The 25,172-nt window shown below is 35.3% G+C and overlaps 1 protein-coding gene across 1 annotated transcript in view; it reads right to left on the reverse strand.

Annotated features, from left to right (window-relative positions):
• LOC111047219 (trace amine-associated receptor 8c) overlaps window positions 1–25,172 on the reverse strand; it is a 52,481-nt gene that overhangs the window by 17,987 nt on the left and 9,322 nt on the right. Inside the window, exon 3 of the mRNA XM_039426902.1 lies at window positions 1,099–1,215. Coding sequence (XP_039282836.1) covers window positions 1,099–1,215 — 117 coding nt within the window. The remainder of the gene's footprint in view (window positions 1–1,098; window positions 1,216–25,172) is intronic.

A 25,172-nucleotide genomic window follows, 5' to 3' on the forward strand; every position in this document is an offset into this window, starting at 1 on the left:
AGCATTGAATTAGTACAATCCTCTCGATTAATTGATATCCATTGGAAGGTGGAGACCATTGTTCACTGTTCATGTCACCTGAATTGGTGATCAGACCATCTCACATGCTGATATTGAGCACTGAGCTTAGCAAACGTGACTAATTCATTGCTTCAGAGACCACTTAATCTCTCTGGGTATCTCACTGCGTTTTGACCCAGTCATGGATCAAAACTGATCCTTCAATAAATAGCTCACACATATTTCACGTTATATTTGGGATTATATTCACTTATAAGCCTCAAAGCCATTTGCCTTCTCAGATAAAACATTATCTGATTTGATTTCATTCATACGAGCTAGAAAATCTTTTCAACTTATCTATTCAATTATATCTTTTTACTAGTAGTTCTGTGAACAGTAGACCTCACGCAGTATTCTCATCAGCAAATACAGCAATAGACTGGCTTCTCCACACATCTGTGTAATCACGTCAGCTGATTTATGATGAATAATTCTATAGTCTGATTTTTACTTTTTTTTGGCGTATGAAGGAGGCTCCTTTTTCCTTTTATATTATCCTTGAAATACAAAATTTCCAAAAACCTTGTATATACGTCGACGCGCAATTAAAAAAAGGAACATACCTGTCAAATTTCATGAAAATCTATCACCGCGTTTCGCTGTAAATGCGCAACATATAACATATAAACATAAAAACATTCAAACATTAAGAGAAATAACCGTCGACTTGAATCTTAGACCTCACTTCGCTCGGTCAAAAACTCATTCAGAAAATCTTCCCAATGACAACATTTTATTTTCAATTGATATTGAATAGGAAAACTTTATTGTTGATTTGAGTAATCATTTTGGAAATTTGGTAGCAATGCTTTTATGAGCAGAAAACGATAACTGTGATAGAAAAGTATAATGAAAGAATTTCAAATGGGATTAATTTTTTTTCATTTGATGAAGTACGGTTGAAATTATTGTTTTTATAATTTGAGAAGTCTTTGGATGAGGATTCTTGAAAGAATATGCATTCTTGACAGAAGTTTTTGTTATAATATTATTTTATATTATATGACTAGAGAATGAACTTTTTGGGAAACTCACCTTTTTAGTGGAGTGTTTATGGTAACGGACGGGATGCAACATGCATGTGTATCGATCCACTGCCATGCAAACTAGGATGACAGCACTCTGTTGTGTCAAAGCCCCTCTCAGCAGAGCCTGGACAAAAACAAATTAAAATAATTTGAGTATTCAAAAAAATATTTGCGTTTGAACTCACATAAAGGGTTAGAAAATACAGGTGGTATCAATAAATTTATTATTCCACGGAGTTGTATTATTATTCTTGAAAGTGACTATTTACATGGAATACACATTTTGGAGAATAGATCAGATTCTAAATATATAATACATTTGAATGAAAATATGATAAATAAAATAAGGTGATAAAAACCCAAAAAACAAGGTTCAACTGATCATAAAAATATTCTATCATCAATTTCTGGATTACTCTCTTCTCATAATATAGATTGATATGATAGGATATTATTGAGAGGTGATCGGGAGCAGAACATAATGTAGCTTGTATTAAATTTCTCCAATGGCAAGGGTAGGACTTTCCAGAACTTTTAAGAAGTAGACCTTTTAGAAATTGACACAATTATGCGGTAGCATAGAGTAACGATGATGAGAGATTTTTCAACGATACAAGCAGTTCTGATTATCACGTGAAACGACCTATCAAAAATAATAATGAAATGAAAATATCCTTAATAATTCATATAGCATACTTTATACTGCTCATTGATTAGGAATGGATCAATCTAGAGCATGTTCGAATTTCTGTTCGAATTAATAAATGATGGAAACATTATAGTTTGCAATGTGCTGGGTAATAAAGGATTAATTATGACATGATCTATGAGTGGCTCTCAAGCTACGAGATCCAATATTGTATAGTGTGTGTTTTATATTACATACCGTATTATAATTATAAGTTTTCAGTTGAATCATTATGAAACGACAATACCATGGTAATGAATACGTTTGTATTGTTACATCCATTACAACCACAACAACGCTTGCTGATCGATAACATTTGGTATGGGAGTGAACTCAGGGCTCCATTTCCATTTAGTGGCAGCAGAGTACAGCAATTTCTGTGTATTTAATGGGAAATGCTTTCAACTTCCGCCTGCCTTAATAAACCCTCATAGTCGCTGAATTTTTCCCATGAGACTTCTCGCACAGCACTTCAACTTGAATTTCAGGATGTCGCTTATGATTTTCTCTCTCTTTCTAATGACTACTACCATTTTGGAAACAGTGTCATAATACAAACAACGTTTACGATACGAATCATGGAGAAATAAATGATAAAGTATAATACACATGAATCTGATACGTATTTTATCACTCATTCATTTTCATTGATTATCCTTCCAATTTTACAGTATTATCTTGGGAGACAGAACACATATTTAGTAGTCAAGTAAAATGCTGAGGAACAAACAATTTGTTAATTTTTTCTTGGCGAAGTGTTTCTGAAGACAATAATTTTATTCTGATTGGATGATTTCTGAGAGAATTTATACCATCCTCATTACAGTGTCGTACAGTAATATTCTCAACGATGTGTAGAAGGAAAATCTTCTGGTTGACTGAGATTCTTGAATTATAAGTGGAACAGGAAATTGTCCTGCTTTACTGATAAAGTATGAATATCATAAACATTTGAAAAGATTAGTTTAGATTGATAGCAATGTTTGAAAGGAAAATCTTCTGGTAGAGAATACTCTACAAGACTATATTTGAGACTGAGATTCTTGTATGAGGAACAAGAAAATTTTGCTGGATATAGGATGATCTGCAACTCCTTTGCAGATATAGGGTGAATCTTATGGGAATTCAAATCAGAAATTTATTCACAACTCAAAACAATTAAGGGTCCTGCCAAACCCAAAGGTTTTTCGGTGAATTTGAAAAGATTATTTTTGGAATGGACATATGTCTGTTTCTATTGAATTCTGAACTGCAATGATTGATAGATGGGACAAGCCTCATATGTTTCATGGTATGTAATCTCTTCTTCTATTTTTCCATTTATATGGAAGTACAAACTCTTGCACGCATATTTTATGTACTTTATTCCAGTTTCTCCCCTCGCACGTCTTTGTGCGGAGCGCAAAAAACGGATGAAAAATGAGGATTTTTGCAAAGGAAAGGTGGGAGGGAGGAGTGATCTGGTTTGTGTTATGTAGCATTCTGGGCCATGTTGGAAGGAAGAATGTAGCCAGACGATGTGGAGCGGAGCCGTAAGCAGCACTGCTGCATCCTCCACAAATCCTCGACGTCTATTAAATGGAGAGATACGATCTCTTTTCCTTCATCTGTAATTTGTATGTTGGCCAAGAATCCATTCGAACTGCAATATGTTATTCCTTCTATCTGAACTATTTGCATAGGGAATCTACTCCGTACTGCTGTATCGATTATGATGTTCAGATACAATTGGGAAATCAATAAAACGCATCTTATCCTATTTCGTTCTGCTGGTAGTCTATAGATTCAATGGTAAACACTGATACGTAATATACGTTATATTCATACTCATTCCATTATATTTTATCAACTCAAATTATGTTTTATCCTGTTTCCCCTGGTACAAGGAAATAATTAAATACTAATTGATGAACAAAGAAATTCGAACTTCTGTTTTATCCATGCATCTTTGAATAGAATTCAATTATCCTATTAAATTAAGCGAGCAATTCCTGTATATATTTTTCATCTCACGAGAAATATGATCTAGAATTTTCAATAGACTTGATGAAAATAGTCTGATTTATTTATTTATTATTTCATCACATTACATCATAATATTTGTTGACATGACATGGTATATCATTGTAAATTGGAGTAAACAGTTTTAAGTGTTTAGTGAGTGTTTCTTTTCTGTTATCCAATTTAGTTTGCAAACAATATAAATTAGAACTTTTCTGTTTTCAAATGTTTGGACTGAAAATCTGACCTGAATTCAAGTGTATGGAACATAACCTACTATTTGGAATATTTATAGTGTATGAATCAAAATTCGGGGAAGAATCATTTTTGAGCTGTCCCTGTTGGTCGTCCCCCAATTATTTGAAAGAATTGAGTTTTGTTTATCAATAAGTAAATAACGAGCGAAGCTCGGTGCCCCGATATTGATAATATTAAAGCGAGCATTCAGTAGTAGTCCTGGAAAAACATTGTGAATACTATGATACTATCAAGCTCTATATATCTATAAAATATATATACATATAACATAAGATTTCACATGTTCTTGAAAATGACAATCAAATTTCCACTGATCAATCTAAAATCAAACTTGGGAGTATACAACAATGCTCAAATATTTCATTCCCAATGCTCTAAGAACTTTAATCAAATCAACACAAATTAATCCAAAATATAACTTGGGAAGTGAATTCGAGACCACAATGTAATAAAATTTCATTCCCACATGCCATGAAAAAGAATCGTCTGTGATGTTTGACCGAGGGACGGACGAACACGTGTTCGACCACTTCGGTGACATTAGGAGAAATCATGCCAATTCGCTCCTGTTCCATTACGAGTCCATCGATCTGCCAAAAATAACGACGCTCGTTATTGCTACGTTCGTTGTTCATGTTCATCTACCAAGTGATCAATTTGACATATACGAGACCATTCAATTCAAGGTTAAAATTCGAACTTTCCAATTCTAATTTTCATCTTATTATCACAGATACAGAAATAAAGTAATGGTATAAGTTAAATTAAATCATTTTCTACCTATATCCACATCACAAATGAGGAAAACCTTTCGAATAGGAATAACTGTAAAATATCACCTGTAAATAGTGAAATATCTGTAAATAGGAACGAGTGAATCCCGGGAGTAGAAATGACATTACCACAGTGACAATCCATTTAAGATTTCAACACACTGAACATTCAACATTTATCTCATACACTTTGTTCTATACTTTTCAGCAAGGTAGATAGAATACATTGTATTTTATCCATCTCTAGTGAATGCCTTGAATCCCGTGAGGGCTTGCTTCCCGGGCGCCTCCCCAGGTGGCGGAAAGGGGAATGCCTCCCTACGAAAACCTACACAAGCCCCGGAACATGGATCGGAAATACTTTATCAAATATGGTTCGCAAACAACGAAGAGTTCAGACCTGGTTCACACCTGTTCAGACCTGGTGCTCTGAATATCAGCAACCAGGGGGACAAAGAAAACGTGGCCGACCACGCTAGAGATGGTTGGACGACGTGGAGGCAGACCTTCAATCCTTGGGCGTGAGAAGGTGGAGACAGCGAGCACAGGATAGAGATTCATTGAAAAGGCTTGTGGAAGAGGCCAAGGGTCGTAGAGTCAATGAGTAGTAGTAATAGTAGAATACCTTGAATAGTCCAATGATAATATTTGTATTAGTGAATTAATCCTCCTCATATCATGATTCAGTCAAAATAGTCTTTCGACAAATCTTTATTGATATAAAATTTAATCTTTTCCGCTTCATGAGGGTTTTACGGATGAAGAGAAAATCCATATATCCCATCGTTGAAATTTATGAGATCTATTAAAGTTTTCTATTAATGGATGCATTATCATCTTTGGATTTTGATTCCAGAACTAAATAATTAATCTGTAAATTTGTAGTAATTTGACTTCAGATTCTTGTGAGTTTTAACTCTAGATGGTTGTGTGTTGGATGTACAGTGGTTCCAAACCGTACATTTCATGGTAGATGATGATTTCTGAAGTTTTTGAATGTTAACGTTCAATTAATCCGTCTTGAACTGAGCATAAGTTCACATAAAACTCGGATGTTGAAGAAACACAGTGGTTTTGAGTTCCATCACATATTTATTTACTTATTTATTTATTCAATCATTCAGAATTATACAACTTACGCCCAAAACGGTTCCAATTCCAATTTATACAACAGTTCAAATGTAGCAATAAGTTATGTGTCACTTCAAAATTCTTCAATCGCACACTCAATTTACAATCCATGCACAAAAAAATCATTTTTAAATTAAAAAAATACTTCTAAATTGAATTAAATTGATTACAAATAATTAGATAATTCCAAACTTTGAAAAAACTATAATATATAAATAATATAAAAACATATTATGACTAATGAAAACTTTTATAAGCCATAGCAATAGGGATCATTCTTAATAATTTTTCTGCCGTCAGTAGAAGTTATGATGAGTGGTGCTTCTTCATTAGAACTAGTGTATTACACACTATAGGTGAAGAAGTAATTAAACGTTTAGTAGCCTGGCTGGAGTCATAAGGGAGGTTTAATGGGCAACTAAACTGGGCCCATGAAATGGGTCGAGCCTGAGCCTCCTTCATTTGAAACGTAGTTACAACTGTGAATAGGCCTATAAAGTACCATGAATCAGGATTAATAGCGGCTGAGGAAGTAGGTGAGCGAGGCAGATAGCAAATCAAAATTGAAGATGGTGCGAAAAACTTCCCTTTTTGTCAGTCAACGAATAACAACACATCCTTATCCATAAGTTCGGAAATATCAGTCTTAAACTAATCTGGACATTGCTAGGATAGAAATTTTCGTATCCAATTGATTGTGATTGAAATTCTCGACTTATCATACAAATTTCATAGAATGTACAGGGCCCGGCATTTTTTGAGGGATAATAACTAAAGTGTCTTTCGTACAATTAAATCATGTGATTTAGTGAATTACATAGATTACTCGAATGTTTTTTATTTGTAGATTATGTCATCCAAATGATACTTAACACACCTTTATCTTAACACACCCATACTTTTCACACACTTACTTAACCTAATTCTAAAATTTTCCATTGCTCGCTCAATCATCACTTGTGGAATTGCTTCAATTTCTTATTGAATGACTTCCTTTAGCTCTGTAGATTATTGGCTGCTCAATAATGGCAATTTTTTTTATTCACAAATCCCGAAAAATGAAAATGTTCCTCGTCACTTGGAAGAATAACGGCATCCTGGTGGAAATTTTTCAGAATGATCTCGCAAGCGGCTTTGCAATGTGCCCGCGAAAATTTCGCTGATGAACCCAATAATTTGCATAAAGTTGTTACACTAACATCATCTTATACAGATGAATATTTAGGTCGGAATGAAGAATTCGTCGTACACTTCGATCAGAAATGGCTAGCGCAACAGCATGTTTCGCTGATGAACGTTGTGGAGACCGTGTAACAGCTACTTAGGCGTTTTTGAGGCGTTCTCACAGTTCGTTTTCGTCCTGTTGGTTTCGTTTCTAAAGCGAACAACGTGTTCCTGGAATTCTTTACCCACAACAAGATTGTATTCCTACTGGGAACAGGCGCGTGTCGATTTAAATTATTAAAATGTCTGCGACATAAACACTGTGTTAAAATAACTGAGTCATTATTTTTAAAATAAGCTTCAATCACAAACGCTCGATGCTCACTTGACCACGACATACTGGCTACTGAAATGGCAAGAATAGACCTATCGATGCACAACATTCCCGCCTTTTCAATGACAGTGGTTCAAACATAACAATTACTACAAAATAGTCAGATCAATATGCCGGTCCCTGTATTTAACGAGAGAACTATGCTCCTACAGTTTTATCACTTTTCCTATTATATTTATGTTTCTATATTCCTATTCGTATGTTTCTAGACGAATAAACATCAAGATAGACTAGATCACTAGATCTTCTACTATATCTTATCTCATATCAATGCAGTAGAACAGCATTTCAGTTAGAATTACCCTTGCATATTCGTTTTCTTACCCTATTCTCTTCCACTACCTAATCCTCATACTCTATTCATATTCAATTATCTGAGGCATCGAGTTTCAGAATCATCTATGTACTTATTTATCTCACTTTTCATCAAATTTATCATTTTATAACTCGAAGTTTATTTAGAGTGAATATAGATCTATCCAAACTATATCAAGAATCGGATTTGATGAGATATGAATTGGAGCTATTAGAAATTTGGTTTGAAAGATATTTATTTTTTGAATTTATTATTTTTGAGAATCTGGAAAGGGGTTGAATCTAAGATTCCGAGTGATTGGTGAGGAGTGAAAAGGAAGAGGAGCTTCACTTTATGAGCCCAATACGACATTTCTATTCCACTTGAATGGGCTGCTTTGGATTTGGTGGGCAATCAGAATCATACGGTGGATTGCGGTGGAAGTGCGCTTAATCACATACTCCATTCATCTTTCTCCCTTTTACATCAACCGTGAAGGACCGATTTGTGATAGACGATAATCTTCTCAAATATCAAACCTTGCCTCGTCGAGATAGACTTTGATACGCTTCCATCTGCATTCAGAACTGACATGAAAAACCGACGGAAAATTTAAGGAGACAGCGCCAGAGAAGATTGTGAGTAGTCTACCATTCATTCAGATGTGCTGAATCGAATAATGATTTGATGATATTTTCTGGTGAAGTTTTTTCAAAATAATTATCATATTCCATGGATCAATTCAGGTCATGTTAAGATGAAGTTTTTATCTTTTTCTGATTATCAGCGAACACATCTTCTGTCACGGAATGACTTGAAATTTGGAACTTGAGGTTCTTACACTATGAGGATCCGACACGAAAAATTTCGATCAAATGTAATTCAAATGGCGGCTGAAATGGCGTCAAAAACAGGGTTTTTCGCGATTTTCTCGAAAACGGCTCCAACGATTTCGATCAAACTTATACCTAAAATTGTCATTGATGGCTGTATCAACTGCCACAAGTCCCATATCTGTAAAAATTTCAGGAGCTCCGCCCCATCTATGCAAAGTTTGATTTTAAATTCCCAATTATCAGGCTTCAGATGCAATCTAAACAAAAATTTTCAAAAAAGATTGAGCATGAAAATCTCTACAATGTTCAGTTACATTTCCACCTAAAATTGAAAATAAGATTGAAATTTGAGAAAATGTGTTTATTCAGTTGCAAACTGTTGATTCTATTGAATCATTCACTATGAAGAGATAGCAGACCTCGTGTCTCTCCAGCGTTATTGTCCTGTCACCAGCTGGCTCAGATTCTTGAATAGTAGACTTGAGATGCGCGTGAACACTAGCGTCTGGTGATCAATTTTCATAACGGCGAGGAAAGTTATGTGAGTGCGTCACACCAGATTTTTTTTATACTGAGGTTTCTGCATCTGTTTTCATTGGTGAGCCTTTATTTTATAAATGAAATTCTATATGAAGACAATTCATGATTGCTCCGATGGCCAATCATTGATTAGAAGAAAATATCCCCTAAAGGGGGTTGATGAAGGAATGATTCAATTGAAAAATAAGGATGTTCTTTTGAAAGAAAGACCGTTGGTATCAGAGTAGCTTGAGTACTTGATTGGTATGTTTATATTATAAAATTGATGAATCAGGCAATGATACCAATAAAAAAACTAATTGTAATGATAACAATATTATACCCATATTATACTTTTTACATGTGAATAGTAACTGCATTTCCCTTTACATGAACAATATCGCTATGAACTGTTTGCTTTATTCGCAAGACGTCCAGAATTTAAGGATGAAACTTTGGCTGGTTGCGTGTGATTCTGACTTTGCCTGGCTATGTACCACTTTTCAAGTCCAATTTTCCCATCATTGACTCTGAATAACGTGATTTGTGTTATTATTCAAAATTGGAATGGAGCTCCCTAGAATTGATGTTCTGATGAATCAAATATGTCATGAGACGGACAATATAGTGGAGAATATATCCTCGAAATTTCACGATATCACTTGCTACCAATTCGGTAATGGATTAAGATTCCAAATTTAGGCGCTCATATCTTAAATAGTAAGAATAATAGAAAAACGTTTTCCATTTGAAATTTGTTCCATTTGGAAGCTTGAAAATATCCAAATGGAAATGTCACCAGTAAAAGTTTACAGAAGTATGCGGTGCACACCCTTTATGGTCATAATGATAACTACTGTTTTAAACATTATTGATGAAAGTGGTGACGGGATATCATGAAGGTTTAATCAGTAGTTACATGGCGTGTTGTGGTAGTTCAATATAACTCTAGAAATCACATAGATGTACTCGAAGATGATCACGTGCACTGGAACAGAGAAAAAAGTGGTCGAATTTGTATGGTTGTGTCGTGTGTAGTGGACCTTTTCTATTTGTGAGGGGTATTACAGAGTTTTTGGTGGAGCGTGAAAAAGTAACCCTACTTTATCACTCGGGGAATGCGACCTTCTGCACTGCACAGGAGGGGAAAGAGTAGCAGAGGAAAAAGAGCAAAGAATTGTAGAAAGAGTTTTGAACCAACAAGAGTTGTTCTCTCTGAAGAAAGGCTCGGGTAAGTAACGATAGAGGGTGGCCAATTGTATGACGAATAAATCCTGTAACCCTGCTAGTTATAAATCTGTCGCTGTATGCCAGTATGAGTCAGTGTCTCTGAATACGGCCTAACTATGTAGCCAAGGATGTTGAATTCTGCCAAAATCCCACCCCAATCCAGAAATGGGTCAACATTCTCTCTTGTTTTGAAATATATTCTTGACTAAATTTGTTTGCAGAAGTGCAATGAGAATATTGAGATTAACCACGTATTATGTCGTCCGAACTGAATTCCCACACAACAATATAATTTTTTTCTTTTTCCTTCGTCCTGGTACCACCAGAGGGAGAAAGTTTATTGTAGAAAATATAACAAACAAAAATGAAGAATACACTTATAAAAATAAATCTTACAAACAAAAAAAGTTTTACATTATATTAAAAATACATTTTATTAAAAAAAACATAGAAGTAGTACATTGATATAATCAATCAGTGATCTCAAAATAAAAATTTTCAATTCAAATCATATCAAAAGAAAAATAGCTGTGAATCTTAAGTAGAAAAAAAATTAATTGATACATTAATAATAATTCATTTAATTGTATTGCGTAGCAATATGCAGCAATATTATAATAAAGCAATGGGATTTCAGTTGTTGCTCATCACAAATAATTATACACAAGAAAAAAAGATAGGAAAAAGGAAGAATTCATAAAGATCATTCAAATTCACTTAAATTATTTAACAGAAAGTGTTTCATCTTATTTTTAACAATTGAAATTCTATCCAGACCAATTTAATCATCTGGCAACTCATTGAAAATAGTTGGTACAAGATAACTAAGTTCACATTTACCATGATAATTATTGTATTCGGGCACAATAAACCTCTTATATGCAGCACCTTGTCTTCACTTATGCAAAATTTCACTTGACGTTCTATAGTTATTAGAAAAATAATTATTTAATAAGATATCATATCTGAAAAGATCGTTTACAGGAAGAATGCTATATTTTTTAAACAAATTTGGCTTAGGGTAACTCTCTAACTCTTTATTATAAAATGAATAATAATATTTAAATAATAATAATTGTATTCAGTAATAGTAATAAAGGTGTTATCTATATATATATATATATATATATATATATATATATATATAAGCGAAATGGCATTCACTGACTGACTGACTGACTCGCTCACTCGCAGAACTAAAAATCTACCGGACCAAAAACGTTCAAATTTGGTAGGTATGTTCAGTTGGCCCTTCAGAGGCGCACTAAGAAATCTTTTGACGATATTTTAATTCTAAGGGTGGTTTAAAGTTCGTCTTTTAGCATGCATATTCTTCTTATTCCAATATCTTAAAATTTGTAATTGAAATGTCCATACCATATGTTAATATAAAACTATAATCTAGAGAGAGTACCTCTTCGAAACAGTTGTTCTGGTAACTAAATTAAAAATTTTGTCAGGTTGGCATTAAGTTGAGTTGACTTTGTTAGGTTGGCACCAAGTTGAAGATTGAAATGCATTTATCCAGGACCTCCTAAATACCAATTTATCCAGTACCTCCTAAATACCTATTTAGTTGGTCCTGATTTTTGGCGGAAAAATTGATTGGGTACTGCTACTTCAATCAGAGCTATTCCTGGGAATATTATATTACCAGCCGTCAGGCTCGCCATATCCGTTTAGCCAGACGTTTAGTCTGGAACCCCAACTGGATCGTCCTAACAATATGACATAATATTTCAAATTTGGTAGGTGTGTTCAGTTGGCCCTTTAGATGCGCAATAAGAACGGTTTTGGATCGCAATCTAAGACCGGTTACAGAGCTCGACCGACCGTCAGTGCGTACGTCGGTCGCGCTTGTCTTATCCATAGATATTCCATGTATCCGTACAGAGCAGGACTGACGGCACGCTTGCGCACGGTCAGGACCATGCGTTTTATACAGCGTACGAAGACCATAGGTCGAGCTCGTACGCATCCTTTCCATCGGTCGACTGACGCGCTATTGAAATAAATAGAAGCTTTCAGAGCTGTACTGATCAGTAGCCCGATCGCAACATAACAAATGTGCTGACAACTCTGCCCGACAATCAGCTGATATTGAATTGAATAGCATAATGAATGAATTCAATTAATAGTGACATATTCGAATTCAGAGTTTTTCTATACATTTCTTCAATCATTTCTGAATTTTTTATTGAAAAAATCATATATTATTAATATTATCTACATTTATTTGATCCGTAGCTTAAAGTGACTGCAAGTATTCCCAATGGTGAAACAAGCTAGAAATAACTCATCAAAATTTCTGATGGACATTCTGAGGTAGTATCTTCACCCCAAGAAATGATGTATATATTGGTAATAAATTTACTTTGAAATGCTCTTTGGGCGACCATCGGGTGAACTTGATATCTACATCTTTTAATCTTTCGTTTACGAAGATAATAAGCTGCAATAACAATCTGTAAAGGCGTCCATTTTGTGAGTCAGAAAAACTTATGTATGGTCAGGATGGTGCATACGCACCGACGGTCGGTCGAGCTCTGAATGTGTAAATCTTATTCATCGATGCGTACGGTCAGGATGGTACATACGACGGCCTTATTTTTTTAGCGTTTTCTCAGCTTTATCGAGAACTAATAAACAGAAAATGTTCAAATTCACTACAGAAGGTCAGCTGGGGTGCAATAATGTTGTGTTAGAAGGAATTTGAAATAACGCCAAAGATACGCCCAAAATTAGCGTTTTCTCAGCTTTTCTGCGTTTCCTCACCTTTTTCAATAATTGATGGAAATATATTAAAAAAAATTCAGTACACAGGATTAGCTGAGGTGGAAGAATTTTGTTCGCCAAAGATACGCCGATATAGTAACAGGTGTTTTTCGAGATCAAATTGACATAATACGTTCAAATTCGGTACAGAGGCTCCGCTGAGGTCTACATGCAGGCGAGCGAAGCGAGTCCGCTGATCTCATTCTTGGACGATCCAGTCGGGGGTCCAGGGGGCGGAGCTCAATATATTCTATAATATGTTGTATTATTCTATGGAAATGAATAAATTCAATGCAATTGAAAAATTACAATTGAATCGTGTACCGTAAACTGGCTACTGTGAATAGGATTGAACGATTAAACTATTATCGACAGCAAAGTTGAAGCGATTTCAGAGGTGTGTTATGCAAGGGAAGATTATATTTCTGGCTTCTTCTTATGATTCCGAGATATATTCAGGCCTAACGTTGTCTTGAGACAAAATTATTTGAGATAGAGTTTAAGTTTGGTCCAATATCAATGATTCGTAACTCCTGTTTTTTGTTTGAGGATTATCCCACATAAGTTAGTGTTCGTGGGAAAGGCAAAGATGATCTTTTTCCTCTACACAACATTGAAAATACTTTTTTATTTGTGACATTTTTTATTCGACTGTTGTCTGATTCGAGAATTTGATTATACATTGGAAAATGATTTATTAGTAGATTGAAATGTAAAGATATTCTCCAAGTGTTGAACGGATTTTGAACGAGATACAAACACAGTGTGATGTGAGTCATGTTGCAGACGTTCATTTGACGTAGACGAAGATTACAATTTCGATATGGAACGACTGAGAGGTCTCGAACAATACACAATCGGTTCGAAAGGAATATTGTTTTCAGATAATATCCGTCGATAGCAGTGTTACGACAACAGGAACGGCGTCGAATTCGCAAATGGGAATACGGACTAATAATTGATGATTGCGGCTGTTCAACAACGTTGCTAAATGTCTCTCTCGCACTCACTCGCACCCTCCACTCACAACGTTTCTCACTCACACACCATTTTCTCTTTCCTCACGGTACTTTCCAACTTTTTTCATCCATTCCCTTCACTCGAAATCGATTCCTTCCTCTCTTATCTTCATTACCGAGCATTTATTCTTTCTTCCTTATCACCTGTTGGCCATAAAATTACGCTGATCGACAATTTAAGCTCGTACCTTCCTCAGCGAATGAATTGATCATTGCTCCTCGGTCCCTGGTGAATTCATATCCTAAAATGTTTTGCTACCATTATTTGGAACACATATTATGTGATTCGTGCTACGTAAACATGAATTACCCAGGTTAGCCTTCAATCGTTGATTCACTTTGATCCAGATTGGAATTTGATGTTCACACCAGAAAGCTCCAACTTCCCCTTGGCAAAATTGGAACCAAATACGTTGCTTTTGTTCGACTTGAAGAGATACCACCATTGAAAGGCCCATGAAAAGCCAATATAAGCCGCGACCCAATGATTGGCATACGGACGTGAACGCCATTCAAAATGCCAACGAACACCAAACGTGTTCGTCCCTCCCTTGACCATCTTCATCTGAATCGATTTTACTCATGTGTGTTCAGCGAGACATCGGAACGAGAAACAGAAAAATGATATTCTATTTCCATTTCGAGAGTAACAATATACTAAACGATATCATGTAACGGATACATTAACGAATAACCTTCAAAATGATACAAACAGACAGTATAAATAGTTTCCTGTTTGTTCTTATAATTTGTTTGCTCTCGATGTACTGGAGCTCGGTATGAGTTGAACCTGTTACCCTACGAGATTCTCTGTTCTGTATTGTGTGGAAAATTTTCTTTAATGCATTGCTGGTCTCTGAGTATCCTTCAATACTTATTATCTATGTAAGACCATTCTAAGGACTCGCCAGGGATAAAACTTGAAAATTTGTGGCTGATACGAGGCATAAGACGTTATGAATACCCTTGAGGTAAGTAAATTGATCATAATAAATAATAATTACTATAATTTAAATAGTGTTTGAATAGTAATAAGTGATTGATGGACCCATAATGAAAAATTATAAGAATTTCACTATGAATGTGATCATTGATATTTCCATTGAATATGTTTCTTGCTGATGGTGTTGCCCACATTACAGTAACTATAGTAATTATTATTAGTAACTAGTTACCTTGAGTAGAAACTGTATCTCACATGAATTCCTGGGAGCGGCGTGACAATTTTTTAGACAAAGTTCACTCACAGCAGTTCAATAAGTTTTAGAGAACACTCAATTTTCTATGGCAGACTGTTGAAAGTTGAAGCCAAGATACAAATTTGGTGATGGTTCAGATATTTTTTGTTTCGCATTCAGTATTTAATCGAATGCATTTTTTTGATGTTCTGGGAAATCGAATTTTCCGATGAATGAAATCGCAACGTTGGTGTAAAAACACCTTGTTCATAAATTAATTAAGAAATATGATTCAGTACGATACTCGTATTTTCCTATAGAGACTAATATTTTTCTGCACACATTATTGTATTTTAGTTTCATTTTCAGATGATAATATTGTAAAAAAGTAAAACCTAAATTCAATCAATACTAGGAGCAAACGGATTTAATAGTGATTTTGAAAGTACTTATTCCAGATTATATAATTAGATTGAAAGTATATATATTAGATATATTTTCAGTGTGGCGACACCAGTATTATTATTCGTAACTTATGTGATGGAGTGCGATCAATGAGATTAGATGCAACCGAAATGGCCGGATGCAATCAAATTTCAGGATAACTACCAGATTGAATCGAGTCTAGCCAGAAATTCTAATTAATTCTAGTGATCGACCGTATGTGTGGGCTACTACAGTGAAGCCAGACACCTCTTTTCCTCATAACGATCATTCCTACACTAAGTCTAATTGAGATAAATATTGAACTACATAGAACTACTGAATGCACTAGTATTGAAAATTATCTTCACAATAGACATAATAATTTATTACCTTGTTCCTGATAAAAAGTGAATGAATTGCAACATCATATCTTTCATATACCCAGTTTATACAACTGAAAGTTATATAAGTATAAAGTACTGTATTTTCCTGTTGATGAATGAATGAATAAATTAATTTATTTCCTCCTCGAATTACATAACACATAAATGGACATTGTATAGGTAGTAACTTGGAAATTCAACTGATCCCGTTTTCAGTAGTGTAATCAGATAAACAAAATAAAATTTAACAAGGTGAAGTGGATTAAGAAATTCAATAACTATAATGAAAAAAAAAATCAATATGAAGTAAAAATTATGAGACTTATAATGAATGAGAAATGATGTTTCATAGTGTTTTCTATTATAATGTTCTTGCTATGGCTGATTAAGTATTCTGGACTCGAAATTACAGACGGGGAGAGTGGAGAAGGTAAGTTAATGGCCGCCAGTCATTTTAATTACTTCCCATCAATGAAAATTGATACGTAGGAAGTGACGTAATGAAAAGTACTGACGTCCAGAACTTGCTTTATCCATGTTTACCTTGTATATATACCGCTTCAGATGTGAGATGATGATGAAATTAACTTTCTTTTTTGACATATATATTATATAATTTCGCTCCTGAGCATCATATTATATGGAAATGATATGAAAAAGTTTTGCACCTGATGCAAACCTTTGCATCACAATCTAATCAAAAAAACGATCTGAATCACTCAATCAATACACAAAAATAAATGAGAGCTTCTTCATTTGAATCAGGTCTCCATTCACAATGAATCGGAGCTCAACTGAATAGCCCCATTACTTGATCATGAGCATTTGAAATGCTTAATGGTTTTGCATTGAACAATAATGTTCCATGCATGAAATGGTTGGGTGTGGTGTGGTGGTTTGGGGTGGGTGCGGGAGTGCAGGAGTGATTAGGCAGCACTTGTAACAATCTACTGATAATCTTGTCTGGCGGTCCTCTATGAATATTAATGTGCTTGATGTATCCACTGGGGATCCCAACGTTGGTACCCTAATTCAATACTACAAGTACTTAATATCATAGTTATCTATTTATTTAATCAGTGTGGAATGTGATTTAATTCAACTTGTAAAAGTTTTTTTTCTTATCATATCTATGTATTGTGTTTCAAGATTGTTGGAAGTATAATTGGATGTATTCCTGAAGTGTTCCATCAAATAGACATAAAACACAAAATTAAATGACTAATTATAAAATTAGAAAATTGAATTTCTAACTATATTGGAGCAATCGACTTCTATTTTGATATAATATTGTTACACTTTCTTATGACAAAATGAATTAGAATGATGGATTGAACAGTATGAAACGTCACTTCAATTCTGTTTACATGATAGTGGGTGATTCCATGGTAAATGGTCAGTCATGTCCTTCCCATAAGGAATGTCCGCGATTGAATTCATTTCTACGAACTGAAAAAGTATTGCCTCATCTATCAATACAATAGAATAATCAAATCTGCATAAAACTGAATTTCAAATCAGAAACATTTTTGAATTAAAATAGCACTAGATGCCTTATAAAACATCTTTCTATTACCTGTCAACTATTGTCTTAGTAACAGTCTGTTCAAAAATGAATTTGAATACTTGCTTGGATACAAAAAACATTGATTGTTAATAGAAATTGAAATTCGCTATTCAAGAGACTCTTTCCTCTAGTACCATGATTATCACTTCACAAAGACTGTCAATAAAAATCTTATTCCTAGAAGTGGTGTTGGGATTACATATTAAATTGGGATGGGTAGATACAAAGTCTATTTACTGCTTGAAAACAGATTCTGATTTGGAATTGGAATCTTCCTTTTGTCTCTGTTGTGGTTTTGAATCCTCCAGCATTTTGTTTGAAAAACATCGTGGCCAAGTCTGAGCAAGGATTCGCAAGGAACGAAGGGCTCAGTCCAGTAGAAAGATGGTAATCTAATCTAACTACAAGGAGAGGCCGCCTCCATCTCATCCATTTTCGCACTCTGAGTCGACAAAACTCTCGCCTTATACATTCTCTTAAGCCCCTTTCTTTCTTCTGCATTTCCTATCAACCCTCGCCATCATCAGCATATCAGCCCCTTCCAACTTTTATCTCAACTGTCCTTTGTTCTCTCATTCACGCCTTCGGCATCTGATCATCTCTCTCCCTTTTTGAAATCACTAGCCGTCAACGCTTCAGTCATTCACCCCATTTCCTCTTCCTGGTAGTCTATCCTGTTTTGTTTCCATCCAGTGTTGACTAAAAACTGGGTCAGACGCCAATGGCGTGGACTCGAGACTTCTTCTCACTTGCTCACTGCCTGTCGCTTCCAGCCAACTCACTTTTCCACTTAAATCTCAATCAAAAAACGTTTTACACAGATTTTGTTGACTGAACAAGGTAAATTAATTTCAAATCGTGAAATAAACAAGTCCCTCATCGGGAAACCAATTAAATTCTACAATAACTCATAATATACTTGGACAAATATCAAATTATAAGAATTGAATTACTGCAGTTATTCTAATTATAGGTGAGTGACGACGGACAATCGACGTACAATTTATTATTGCTAACTGAACAATTTTGAAGAACAAGCTTCAATCTTTCTTCGTTCAAGAAGATAGAAGATTCAAGACTTAGATACATTGAACGAGGGAAAGATAACAGTAATGAGAGGGTGAAAAGTTTAAAGATTTCCTCTGGTGTGGTGAGTAATCTATATCAAATTAGGGATATCAATTTTAGGGATTCAATAATAATAGGGATCAGGTGATAATAATTTACTGATACAATATTTGAACCTAAGAGAATTTTGTTACATAATGATTGTTCTTATTCAATAATCAAGCCTAATGTCCCTTATTGTACAAAAAATCATTTGCATCTTCTGATAAAATGTTGTTAAACCTTTACTTATAATAGAAAACAAATGACATGATACATACACTTCAACCAAAACTCTAAAACCCTATCAATCTGATCACTGTGAGAATAAAATCCTGAGTCGTCAATTTGCTGCAAGCCGTGATAATCCTCCAGGCATTAATGCAATGCTTGTTGAATTGTCCTTTTTTCTGTCAGCGATTTGAGCTCTTCGCAGCGAAGCCATTACTCAACGCCGGCCACAGAGGTTTCTATTGCTCAACAATATGATGCCATTATTCTCCTCAATCACTATCACCATTCCTACTCCATTTCCCTCTGCTTTTTATTATCGTGCATTCGGTTGACGACAATCCGTTCTAACCGATTTCTTCCATACAAAATTCTATTATTTGAGCTGTAGTCTACTAATGACTCTCCATTCCATTTCTTTCTCATTTCTTCTTTTGCAATATCATTCAGCATTTCAAAATGCAAGAACAGCGTTTGCGTTAGGATTTTGCAGAAACTGGGTATCATTCAGCAATGAGCCCATCTATCGGAGTGCAAAACTGAAGAATATAGAGTATTTTAAATCAAGTTATGGAATTCACAACTAAAAAAATTAATTACATTCTATGTTGCACTATTATCATTATCATTAAATGACTAAGTACAGGCTTTATGAGATAAGTGTCGTGTTCCTTGTATCTGGAATGGGACAGAATAAAGTAGGCATTGGAGAAGCATGTGAATAACAGTATTCATACTCGTATAGTAGATATCAAATACTAAACTAGACCAATCTTGGGCTACATTGTCTTTGTCATTGAGTAGTGTTGAGCGTACACTCTTAGTATCACATGGTATCACATGAAGGAAAATGATTTGAAAAATTGAATAATGAAAATTGAATCTGTGAAAGTGAGTTAAATGAAGCAAAGTATTTCGGAATTATATTTTTCTACTTTTCCTATCTGTCTACTATCAGTATGATATCCACCACAAGCAAATAATAGGGGTTTTTCTCCTAACTCACAATGGGATACGCTAACGCGTTCCTAAATCACTTTCCTTGCTGAGAAGAACCTCACTCAAAAGCTAAAATCATAGATCTAGAGCCTGAGTCTCACTATGCGAATAAACCATTCACTTGTCCTCAAACCTCAAGGAATGATAATCGGATCATTCCTATAGTTGAATGAAAAGATGAGTCGAAGCAAATGAAACCAGTTATCAATTTTTCTAATATGGTATGATAATATCTCCAATGAAGCTGGGTCTTCTAATAGAAATTTAATAAATTTATTGAGCACCAGACCAAACGAGAAATCATTTTAGATTGTCCCAAATTCATTACATCTGAGTCGGACTCACAGCCTGAGTAGTTGCTGAGTCGGACTCACGTAATTTCTATTACTATAGAAGCTTCTTGCTTTTTTCTTATTGTGTTTGAGCGTCTAACTCTCCCACAGAGGCTCAATAATGGTCTCCCGCTCCTCCTCAATTTTGTTCGAGAGCAGCCAATATCGAGTGAGATAATAGAGCGCAAAAAAGTGAGAAGTGAACTAGAGTCTTGGTCAAGTCAGACGTAAATAAATTTCACCAGGTCCACGATAGGTTAAGATCTGAAATGGTCTTCTCGTAAAAGGCAAGGAAAAAGTCGCATTACAAGGAGAGCCATAAATATTCTGCATAAGCTGGTGAGTTTGTGCCTTCCCTATCTTCCCCGCAAGCCCTTTCCCCAAATGGTTACAATCTCTTCTCTGGTCGCTCTAGTTGCGCATCTAGTGACATTCTGCCCATAACAATAAAGGCTTCCTCACACAACGCCTTTGTATTCTTATCGAGTTTTCGAAGAAAGTTGGCAGAAATAAATTTTTCGGTCTTTGTATGAGCTCACATCCAACATGTATGGAGGATATAGACTCAGGTGTTTTGTGCTTGCACAACATCCATCAAATTAACAGTGACTGAATCAAATTCTTGGTGAGAATAAATCTTCATGGTTTGAAAATAATAGATAAGTTTCCATTTGATTATCATTCCTTTCATAGTAAAAGACAAATAGTAGCCTACAGTGGAACCTCGAGATAGTACACCCCGTTATAGTTTGTGTATGTTCGACAATTCCATCAATCAACTTCGAATTATAAACACATATTCTTTGAACCATTATAAAGACCAAGTTAGTTGGTCGAAGAAATAAAATCACTCGTTCGTCCTTTTCAGGATACAACAGGATAGCATTGAAAGTGCATAACTAGTTGTAGTGACTCCTCATCCAGCTGACTCTTCATTTGTTTTTTTTTTTTTTTTAATTTATCCTTCATGACCTTTAATCACCAACAGGTGATTTCAACTGTTTGTCTTGAATATTGATTCTGACTTTTCTACCCATACAAGAGACAGAGGTATTTCATGTGCAATTGGTTGTCAGTCTCAGAAATGCTACGAAGTGTAAAGACACAGCCCAGTAACTGGTGCCACTTACCGCAAGAATTGAGAACTTCACCGGTAGGCGTTCAATCCACGAATCAGGAATGAGTATGGAGAGCTTGTGGGCATGACTTACTGCTGTAACGGGTGGAGGTATCTATAACACTACCTCACACCTGACACCATTGTAACAGGGTGGAGGTATCTATAACCCTACCCCACACTTGACATCATTGTAACGGTTGGAGGCCAGGGGGACTTTGTTAGCCCCACATTTTGTAACAAGGAAAAAATATATGATAATTGCTTTTAAAATCTCCACTCAACTATTAACCAGTTTGAATTATTTGAATACACGGTTGGGAGCTTTGGATGGATTCGTTCATGCAAATGCCAAGATCTTCACTATTAACAACACTATTGTTTCAGCAACCTAGTAACTTATCACGAGCCAGGAACATAAAATAAAAGATTTTGGTAGAAATGCTACTGACATTAATTTATAAGTTGCATTCAAACATAGAATTATCGGTCATGTTTGAAATTCTGTTACATCGAATCATAATATTCACTGTAACCAATCCCGTTATTTATTCAATTACTTGTTTCAAAATTACATTAACAAGAATTTAATTTCAAATAATATTACTCCAATAAGGACTTTACCGCAATGATTCATGATTAATATCTAGACAAGAATTTTCTAACTCACTCTACAATAAATTGGGGCCTCGGTCAATTTATCTGGTCAATCTATTCGATAAAATAATTTTGGCACTCACCATACATACAATCTAAAATTTAACAAATAAATCGGCACTCACAATCACTCACGTTTACATTTTAACTACTACTCTCCTGACTACATGATTTTAATTTATACAAAATAAGAATAATAAGGATATTTTCCATCTGAATAGACCGAAGCCTAATTCAGAGGCCGAGACTTGTTCTGTGACTACATCTTCTCGCGGTGACGACTCGTTTAGAACTGCCGCTCTCCCACTCAAATTTTCCAATTATCAAGAAAACACGTGGAGCGCCCGGCCTACTTTCAGGTTAAAACGTCGTGGGGTCGCACGGTTCAAATACATTTCTAAATACGTTTGCATTAATTCATTACGAAATCCAAGCCAGTACTATGGAAATGCTGGAAGACTGCAATAATTTGAATGAATAAGAAGCAAGTTAGCAAATCTTTTATGGCAAAACAAAATTTAGGTTTTTTCTTTGTGCATGGATAAATTCTTTAACAATCGAAACAAGGCTCTCTAAAGTTCATATTGGAAAAATTTAGTTCAATTTTGATCAGTTCAACAACCTGAAAGAAAGGCACAAAAAAACTACAACTCGAACATCTCAATATTCACCATATTATACAGCCATTGGTCTGTTATTCTAACATTTTTATTCTACACTCACACGTTCTCTCTTCAAGTAGAGTGTTAATGAGGAGGAGATTCTTGAGTTCGTTTCTCAGAATGTACTCATTACCGATATCCATTAGCAATACAGAGTGAACTATGAATTTCTATTAATCAACATAATATAATAAATAATAATAATATCGAGTGACCTGGCTGGCTCAGGTCTGGTGTCAGAGTTTGCAAGTCGCAACTGATCAATTTCAGGGCCTCTGACATGACCTAACGACTGCTTTTTAGGCAGCCGGGACCGACGGTTTAACGTGTCCATCCGAAACACGGGAGTGGCCCGAGATGGCCGAGTGGCCGAGATATCTTGCCCGGGCCGGGATTTGAACCCGGGCCTCTGAATCATAAAACCAGCATCTGATCCACTCGACTACGGCCACTCCACATAATATAATAATAAGTTACGGATTTCAAAATAATTACAATAATAGTTCATGAGTAGGTTCTCAAGCCCGGGGGGGCTCACAAGTTAATATCTTTGATTATCCGCATTGGTATTTTCCTCTTTGAAACGAATTTACTGATAATACATCAGTACAGTTCATGTACATTCCGCATTATGTCAGTGTTTAGAGGCCAAAACTCAAAGATGGGCGGCCATTCAGGCAAAACTTCTTGGGAGAGGTGAGGCTTTTGACCCTGCAGAGTTTCGGAGGGACAAAAAGAAAAACCCAATAGACCAGAGATGGGTGAAACTTAAGGCACAAATGTGGGTCAAGAGGCTGAGTGAGGGGTGGCCGGGCGCCCTAGAGGCAACTTGGCCGCCCCTTACTCAGCGGAAGGACCATTTAAAGAAGGCCAGGAGAGGAACTCACGTAGGTCACGAGAACTAATCAGTCTGAAGTGACTGCCAAGCATATCACACTGGATTGTGACAATCAACCAGGTGATGAATGGGATGTTAGTATAGGGAAAAACTCCTGGTTCTTGTAAAGGTTACAGGTATTTGTTTGCTTAACTAACATATCACTTGGGAACACAATAAGCTTCGGTTGATGTGTGGTGTTTTTGAATCTTTGAATCCGTCCCTTCAAGAGCAATAAACAATAAACAATGTCAGTGTTTGGGATGCGTTTTTACAAAATGAAAGGTTGGTGCCCTACCTGTGTAGTCTTTATTCATCTCAATATTCAATTTCTGATTGGTTGAAAACTGAAACATGTGTAATACAGTCAAAATATAGCTGACGTGATCAAAACGGCGTTTAGTGTGGACTTTTATTACAGGGTTGAGGATAAAGCGGTTTTCTGAACAAATCAACTGTGTTTTTCAAAAAAGAATATTTGAATTCAGTATCAAATCATGAAAATCATCTATCTTTGTGTTTTGTCGCACTGCCTCTTGAATGAAGGATTGAGCTTACTAAGCAACAAGCTCTACGCAGTACAGGCTGAGTTCAACTTTTCAACTAATATTATTTTCCATTGAAATATCAATATTTATGTGCTGGACGAGCTCAAGAAAGAATTACTGACTTATGTGGAGCAGTATTATCATCAAACATCCAAACTTACTGAGGCTACATTCAATTGGAAAAGCAGAACATTTCATAGAAAACCACCTAATGATCTGAAAAGGCAAGCAAGGTCTTCAACCAAATAAAGTTAGCAAGTTGGAGATATGAGTGTGTTCCTGGTGCCGAATTTTGCGGAGTCGGGGTCTGTCATTCTTTAGTTGGGAAAACTCCACACTCGACAAACAGCTGAAAACATTTCCAATTTATTTCACCTATGAAGAATCAATATTTCCGGGGAACTGAGCTGTACTACTGTGCCTTCTTTCTCAATTGAGTAATTCTCCTTTGCAAATATTCCTATGCAAATCATTCTCCAGGAATTCTCACGACTGACGCCTGATTCATCTCTTTACTAGGCCTCTAGGCTTCTAAGGAGATACAGTGCCAAAGATACTTTCTAATTAAAATCATACCTCATAAGGTATGAAAGGAAAAGAAAACATTATTCATTTTTGAATAACTTCCATCCAATTTCTCCTACCACTCATGAACAAACATGATGTGACAATCTGACCAGAGTAATTTTATGATTATTACATTGATAGAATTAACAGAGTCGTAGTATAGATCGTTTTGCTATCGGACCAAAAAATATATGATGAGTTAAGTTACATCTTGATATATGATGTGTCTTAGTTGAGTTATATCTTGATATATTTTATAAGTAAGTAAATTTGTACAAATATTATACTTATTTTTATCTGAAAACTCATTCTTCAATTCTATTTTCGAAGTATTGATTTAATTTCAT

The sequence above is a fragment of the Nilaparvata lugens genome, chromosome 4 (genome assembly GCF_014356525.2).
Source record: "Nilaparvata lugens isolate BPH chromosome 4, ASM1435652v1, whole genome shotgun sequence".
NCBI lineage: Eukaryota > Metazoa > Arthropoda > Insecta > Hemiptera > Delphacidae > Nilaparvata > Nilaparvata lugens.